At 43.9% G+C, this 8216-nt stretch overlaps 1 protein-coding gene across 1 annotated transcript in view; it reads left to right on the forward strand.

Moving 5' to 3' along the window:
• ASB14 (ankyrin repeat and SOCS box containing 14) overlaps positions 1-6765 on the forward strand; it is an 18869-nt gene extending 12104 nt beyond the window's left edge. Inside the window, exons 8-10 of the mRNA XM_025211593.1 lie at positions 366-909; positions 1756-1909; positions 3677-6765. Coding sequence (XP_025067378.1) covers positions 366-909; positions 1756-1909; positions 3677-3855 — 877 coding nt within the window. The 3' untranslated portion in view covers positions 3856-6765. The remainder of the gene's footprint in view (positions 1-365; positions 910-1755; positions 1910-3676) is intronic.
• Positions 6766-8216: the final 1451 nt, after the last annotated feature.

The raw sequence follows: 8216 nt of genomic DNA on the forward strand, positions 1-8216 counted from the left end.
GTGAAATGAGACTATAGAGCCTTTAGCAGGTTTCTTCAGACTGACAGAAAAGGCCATAAGGTCATTCCATTTACTGAGAAGGGGACGTTCATTGTTCCTGAAAGGAAAGATAGACAGATACGATGTTTGATCCTTTGCAGTAGTTTTGAAATCAAGAGACTGGCTACCTTATGACTGTTAGAGGATAAAACCAGTGTAGATATGCTACCTGCCAGGATGCTGACTCTGTGGAAGATTAACTTAAGTGTAAGCAGAGCAAAGTTTGTGCTAAACTCTATAATCCAACTCATTCAGACTCTCATAACAAAGGTTCTAGCACAGAGCAGTTCAAAGGTATATTTAAAATTCTCATTTTTTTTCTTCAGAGCTTTGAAGTGCTTGGTTCCAGTTACTGATTTTGATGCCATTGAGGAGAGTGGGATAAGTCCAGTTCACTCTGCAGCAGCAGGAGCACATCCTCAGTGCCTTGAGTTTCTTCTCAAATCTGGGTTTGACGCCAATTTCATGTTGGGTCAGAGAATTCGCAAGGGCTATGATGACCAGCGGAAATCAGCTTTATATTTTGCTGTCTCAAATGCAGATATCTGTTCAGCTCAACTACTCCTGAATGCTGGAGCCCTGCCAAATCAAGACCCCATTAACTGTCTTCAATTAGCTTTGAGGATGGGCAACTATGAGTTAATGAGTCTTTTGCTTCGCCATGGGGCCAACGTAAATTACTTCTGCAGAGTGAATACAACGCATTTCCCATCGGCTTTGCAGTATGCTCTGAAAGACGAAGTCATATTAAGGATGTTGTTGAACTATGGGTATGATGTGTACCGCTGCTTTGATTGTCCTCATGGAGACAACTCCCATTCCCAATACGTGTTTGCAGGATGGACTTCTACTGTTATCAAAGACACAATGGTAAGTACTTCAAAAGACGTTGCATATCATTGTTTTGCTGCCTGTACTCCTCAGAATTAAAGGTAGATATGTTCATTCTTTGATTAATGTGTTACAATCTGCCAATATAGAAAAATTTAGGTAAAGGTAGTAGTAGACAAAGTTTTGAAGACAATTTAGTGGACACTGGTCACGAAGCCGTTTATGATAAATCGTTAGAATAAAGCAGCTTTAATGGATTCAAATATATCAAAGAATGCAAGTGAATACCAGTCTGGTTCTTATAAAAGACTGTTTGATCCATGAGTTAAGTCAGCAGCTAACAAAAATACAGTTGACATCTGAGGATCCAAGACAGGCATAGAAGGAAGGGAAGCCCTGCTCAGTTCTTTGAAAGACTGTGTAGATAGCTGCATTCAGGGGTGTGTTCCCAGGGGGATGCACCTTGAGACAAGGGACTTCAGGAACATCCCCGCACACAGCATTTTCCCATTGACTAGAATTATGTAGCACCCTGTAGAGTATAAGGTTGCTTTGGGTCCCAATTCAAAGTGATTTCCCCTCTCTGTAGTGCATAGCGAGTGTAAGCATGGAGTTACAGGATTCTGCTCTAACAAGTGGAAGATTAAAGTTAGGTGATGCAGTGCCAAAAACATGGATGCACCTAAGGCCTTTGCAAAGGCTGTCGGCTTTCTATACTCTGATGTAACGTAAGTTCAGTGACCACCAGAGAAACCCCTGATAGTAGAACACTTATCCCGCTTTTTTTTTTTTTTTTGTCCGAAACTTATTTTTGGTTGTTTTGACCTTTGGGGAATAAATGAAATGATTCACAGAAATTTTGAATGTTCTTTTGATTTTTCTCAGTTCTGTGAGGTGATAACGCTGTCATGGCTGAGGCACTTGTCTGGGAAAGTAGTGCGAGTAATGCTAGATTACATTGATCATGTTAACATTTGCGGTAAGCTGAAACCAGTTCTCAAAGAACAGGAGCTGTGGCCAGAAATTGAATCCATGATAAGTAAGTGTCAGAGACTGTTTCTGTTTCCATAATGCACAGTGACACTGCTTTTTGTTATCTTGTCCTGCCTATTATTAGAACAAAAGGCAATTAAGCAGCTGAGAGAAGTAAAAATAGTTGTACAGGCAGTCCTCGCACTTACAGCGGGTTACATTCCTGGAAGAGGTGCTGTAAGTCGAAACAATGCAAGTCAAATCTGATTTTCCCATAGAAACAACGTTATAATAGAGGTTCCTGACCAAGGGCCTGATGCCCAACTTTTTATAGAAATGACCATAAACATATTTAAATCAACTATTTAATCAACTAGAAATGATTTAATCAGAAGGCCGTGGGCCGGACACAATTGATTGATAGAACTGGAAGGGAGGCACCGAGGCCAGCATGGGATACTTACTGAAGGTAAGATCCTCAGTCCTCACGCGGGGCAGGCAGCAGCTCCTCTCCGAGGCGAGGCAAGGGCAGGGATGGGGGCTGGTGGCTAGCATGGGCTCTGGCGGCTCCGGGGAACTGCTCCGCTTTCCAGCCCCAACACCATGTGTCTCCTCACTCCCAGAGGCATGGCAAGACAGGGACGGGGGCTGGGAACTGGTCCATGGGCTCTGCCAGCTCCGGGGAACTGCTCTGCTCCCCAGCCCTGACGCCATGTACTTCCTTGCTCCCTGAGGTGATGCGGGGGTGTGGAGCAGTTCCCCTGAGCTGGCAGAGCCCATTGAGCAGTTCCCCGGAGCTGGATAGCCCACGCCAGCCCCCATCCCCAACTCACCATGCTTCTGGGAGCGAGGAGGCACGTGGCATCAGGGCTGGGAAGTGGAGTAGTTCCCCTGCGCCAGCCCCAGCCCCCATCTCTGTCTCGCCTCTGGGATCACATGGCCTTTGGGAGGAGCTGATGCCTGAGCTTACCTCCGGTAAGTGTCCCACGCTGGCCCCGGTGCCTCCGCCGTTGCCTGCCGTAAGTACGAGGATCAGCACCGTTAGTAATAACAGGGGTGTAAAATGTGGAGCACCGCAAATGCAGATTGCTGCAAGTCAAGCCGCCGTAAGTTGAGGACTGCCTGTAAAAACTGGAGGCTTTGGAGGTGTTTAAGATAAACATTACTCAGAAGAATCACGGCACTAGAACTATTCATGTTCAGTGGCTTGCAGGTTTCCTAATAACAAAGCAGACTACAGCCTACCTGCTGCCGTTTCCTTTGTGTTCAAAACTAAATTATTTTCCTCCCCTCCATATAGCCACATGCAATGTCAATAGGCTTTATTGAAAGAAACTCAATAAATTAGCTCTGCTTCTTTCAAATGACATTTTAATGCAGCCATATTGGGTAATATTAACTCTTTTTACCCTGATCATTTTTCCATAGTATTTTAAATGCAAAGAAGAGTTCAAAAAAGGAGAAAGGATGACTTAGGAGCATAATGGGGAAAGTCAAAATGCTCTCATATCTGTCCTGATGCCTATAGAATCTAATTATTGCAGGGGGGGTGTCTTATGTTTGAATAAATGTGGTAGGTTGTTTGATGGCATTTGCAAGTGAAACTGGTGACAAGTTAGAGGACCACATGCTGATATCCTTCCACATGTTGCGTGCTCCAGAAGAAGTACCATTAATTCTATGGAAGTCCCTAATCTCAATGTATTATTCAACCCAAATAAATGAATCAGAATCTAGACCCAATTCTTTAAAAGGTGGGATGGAGCAATCACGAAAAATGGAATAAAGTGTTTATAGTTTGATTAGTAAGAGAAAATTATTCTTCTGTTTTTAGCAAATCCTCGCACTTTGAAACATCTTTGTCGTTTGAAGATCCGGAAATGCATGGGGCGCTTGCGTCTGCGCTGTCCTGTCTTCATGACATTCCTTCCTCTACCCAACCCTTTAAAAGAATATATACTATTCAAGGAATATGATCTTTATGGACAAGGGAACTTCAGAGGAACTTTCTGAGGACATCAACTGGATAGCATCGTAGTCCTGTGTTTTAGAAAGAACGTGCAACTGGATAAAGACTGTTTCATGCAGTTTTTTCCCCCTGTTGGGATTTAAACTCCTACAGGCATCACAAATCCAGCCATTTCTTTTGGATGCAAAGGAATTAAACTACAGTAGAGTACGTATTAGATATGCCAGCATCCATCCCTAATAGCAGAGAGAGCTTCCACCATATAACAGATGTATGAAGGATATGGCAGTAATAATTTGAAACTATACTAGTAAACACATTTATGTCAACATTTTCAAATAATTCAAGGAATGGTGAAATAGCCCTCAAATGGCCCACAACCTTGAGTTGAAGAGGTTTTGCTACTACTTGTACTATCTGCTTTTTGGTTGGACCAAAATGTGGTGAGAGCAGCTACTGCTGCAGCAGTTTAGCTTTGAACTAAAACTAGGAGCGGCAGAGGCTGTTTAATCTTCTGCTTCCATCGTGCCTTCCTATGAAAAAGAGGGAAGGAGTTGCAGTTGTTTGACACAGTTTTGACTTTTAAACACTGATGTAAGCAGTACTTATATTTGTTTTTTTCATCTGGTTAGTCAGTGGTCACTTCTAAGCAGCTATTCTCCAGTTATAAACAGATATTCAGTAATGAATGTGAGACACTGAAGCTTTTTCAGTCAGAAATCTGTTTTCCTGAGATTCAAGGTAGTTCTACTTTTCATTCTCAGATACTGAACTGTCCTACCACCTTGCTACTTAAGCGTTGTTCTAAATAGAGTATGATCTAGGGCAGTCAGTTAGTTTTTCTTCAGAATTGTTCTTTAAAAGGATCTGCGCAGATGTTTGGAACACATCTTGGACCAGGCTCTTGCACTTTCATGTAGCAGTGGTGGTCATAGTCTACCTATTGCTATATTTTTAGGAAAGAGGTGATAGCATGCATAATCTTCAATAGAACAGCTGGGAAGAATCTGGGAGGTGTAAAACCCAAGTCATGACTAGGCTTTATTGGTGAATTGAAAATAGCTTTTTCTTGTAGCACCTCTGACAAAGAAAACTCCAGAATGGCAAATCAATGCATATTTTCTTTTGATCAGTCAATGCTTTGTGGGGTGAAGTGATAATGCAACTGTCATAAACGCCAAAATATTTTGACAGACAAGGTTTGTCAGAGAGTTTGTCTGTTGGCTTCTTTTATGTAGTCTTCACGGTTCAGGATAACTATAGCTCCTCCTTTATCTGTTGGTTTTACTACTATTTGGTAGTTAGATTTTAAGAGATTCTATGGCCCTTCTCTCTGAGAGGGAGAGGTTGTTATGGTGGCGTGTCTTGTTGATTATTTCATTGTTCATTTTTTTCCTGAAGCAGTCAATACAGCAGTCAAGGTTAGAATTTTGTCCACTGTGAGGTATCCAACCTGATTTTCTTTGTTTTTTTGTGGGGTTGATCTTTTCCTTGATGTGGCCAAAGGATAAAATGTTGTTGGAAGTGGATTCATTTAGGTTGTGAAAATATTCCTGGAGGCAGAGGCTTTAGAAGAATTCTTCTAGTTCTCCACACTGAAGTATTTTATTAGGGTATTTTTCTGGACAAAAATTCAGGTCTTTAGAGAGGACAGGTTTTGCAGCTTTGGTAACTGTGTGAATGGAGAGATGGATAATATTTAATGGTTGGTCGCTTCTTTTAGTTTCGAGTTTGAGGCTGGAATGTTGTACGGTGTTGGTGTTGTTTCTCTGATGGTTGTTTTGTGGTTGGAAAAGTTGTTCCTGGAGTAACTGCTTCCATTTCTTCTTTTTATGTTTTATGGATGTTGTAGAAATTCTTTGGTAGTCTCTTTGTATACATTGTATAATGTTTGGGAAGATGTCTGGGTTTTCTAAGTTGTTGTAGCATGTGGTGATTTCCTTCCTAAGTTGATCTCTTTTGAAGTAGGTTAAGTGAAGATGATTTCTAAGTTTCTCTGAAGTTCTCCTGCAAAGTTGTGAAGCATATTTGGAGTTGTGTATAGTAGTCAGAGGATTGTAGATGTTTAGTCCTGTGGGAATAATGTTGTTTCTTGTATAGGATTAGAAAATATATGTCGCTGTTGATTTTGGCTTCTTTCTTTTTCATGTTGCGTAATTTCCATTTCAAAAGGCAAAATTCAATATATTTCATGTTTCAGGGGTATAGGTTGTAGCTGTGTTGGTCTAAGGACATAGGCAGATAATGTCCTTAGACCAACATGGCTACAACCTATACCCCTGAAACATGGAAAATATTTTGAGGTATTCATGGGATTTTCATGCATGTTTTCTTGAGCTAGCTCTGCTGGTATGGCATGTGTGGTCTCTTTGGAAAGTCAGTGTTATGTTGTACTTATTCATGTTACTTTTAGCACTATATGGATTATATTATGCTGTCTATATGTCACCTGTATGATCTTGGACATTGTTTAGTCAAAGGAACTAAGGGAATGGGAGTAGGCAAAAGTGCTAAGTATCTCTTGCCACTGTGTTATTAGGACAAGAATGAGTGCCACTCCCAAGTATCAGCAGAAGAGGCTAATTTTGGAATGATCACCCAAGCTACTGTCTGTCTCTAATGGAGAAACCAACCCCACAACAGCTATGGCAGACACATGGGTCATTAGCTAGAGGAATTCCAGATGTCCTAGGAAAGAGAGAAATTTCTGGCAGATTCTTAAAATCATCAGCAACTGGGACAATGCTGATGGGGGAGGGAGCTGGCTTGGAAGTATTTCGGGGCTATCTATAAGATAGTTGTGTTTTTTGGATTATCCCAGGCTTTGGGGCTTCTAGTAGGGGTGCACTGATAAACATTTTTTGGACCGATACTGATGGCCAATTATTAATGAGCCATATCAACCAATACTGATCCGATTGCCAATATGCAAGCCCGGCAGCTTGGAGAGCAGCCACCAGCTAGTAAGTCTGTCGGGGGGGGTGGGGCGGGGAAGAGGCTTGGGTGGAGGGAAGGGGAGTGGGGGAGGCAGAATAAGGCCCCCATGGTAAGGGAGGGGCTGGGGCAGGCACTGCACAGTTGGGGTGGGGCATGGGACAGAGCTATGAGCAGCTTGTCTGGGAGGTGCGGGGAGTGGGGGCAGCTCCCACTGCTGTGCACACCCCCAGGGGAGGCATGGGGGGCATGTACCACCCCCAGATCTGTGCATGGGGCTAGAGTGGACTGGGGCTAGCACCAGGCTCTTCTTGGGGAGGGGCTGGGCCGAGGCTGCACTTGGGGCAGGCTCCCAGCACTGCTGCCACCAATACCAAGCATAGCCCCAGCCCAACTCCCCCTAACAGTAAGAGCCCAGCGCTGCTCCTGGCCCCAGCCCCCAGCAGCAGCCTACCCTCGCCCCGTGCACAGATCTGGGGGTACGTGTGCCCCTGCGCCCTCCAGATGAGCTGCTTGTGGCTCTGTCCCATGTCCCACTGTGCCCCAGCTGTGCAGTAGGCCAGTGCAAAGTATTAAGTATTCACTGCGGATTTGACCGATTTGGAGGGACAGTGATTCAATTCAGTCATTTGAATCACTGTCCCAATTCAATTAGGCCAATTCAGATTCGTCCATAGACTATAATGGGGAATCACTACAATACCTATAACTTTGTCATTTTTTTGCACATTCAGATGAAAACAGCAGGGATGGTAGCCCCTGCTGAGCGCATGATGCCTGCCAAGTTTCAAGGAAATAGGTGCAGGGGTTTCTTTGAAAGTGCACGTCAAACTTGAAAGCAAAACTCGTATCACTTGTGTGTTAAGGCAGTACAGGATGAAAACAGCAGGGATGGTAGCACTGTGATTGGAAGGGAACTCAAGAGAAAGATCACAGTCACTGACCAGCTACAGATGTCAGTATCAGAGCAGTCTTTCCCTCCCTCTCAGCCTTTTCCACAAATGGAAGACACTGCATCCCCCTCCCTCTTCTCAGTTTCTGTTTCCTGCGTCTTCTGAAGCTTCGAATCTATTCGGATCTTTTAATGGGTCTCCCAATTTAATTCAGATTCGAAGATCTGGCTGCCAAATCAGGCCGAATCTCTTTCTAATTGAATTGGCTACCAAAGCTTTGCACAGCCCTACTGTGCAGTGCCAGCCCCAGCCCCACTGTGGGGGCCGCATTTTGCCCCTCCACTCCCCTCCCCCCACAACAGACTTACTGGCCAGATGCTGCTCTCCAGGCTGCGGGACTGTACTCCTGGCCATGTGCATGCTGCAGCTGCGCCCACGCATGTGGCATTTTATTGGTGACATTATTGGCCACATCAGCCAAAAATGCCGATTGCCGTTCGTATCAGCACCGATAAAAGGAAAATTGACGTTATCAGCGCACCTCTAGATTCTAGTGCTCAGAGGTCAGGGCTGTTAGG

The sequence above is a fragment of the Alligator sinensis genome, unplaced genomic scaffold, assembly GCF_000455745.1.
Source record: "Alligator sinensis unplaced genomic scaffold, ASM45574v1 scaffold1308_1, whole genome shotgun sequence".
In the NCBI taxonomy this organism is placed as follows: Eukaryota; Metazoa; Chordata; order Crocodylia; family Alligatoridae; genus Alligator; species Alligator sinensis.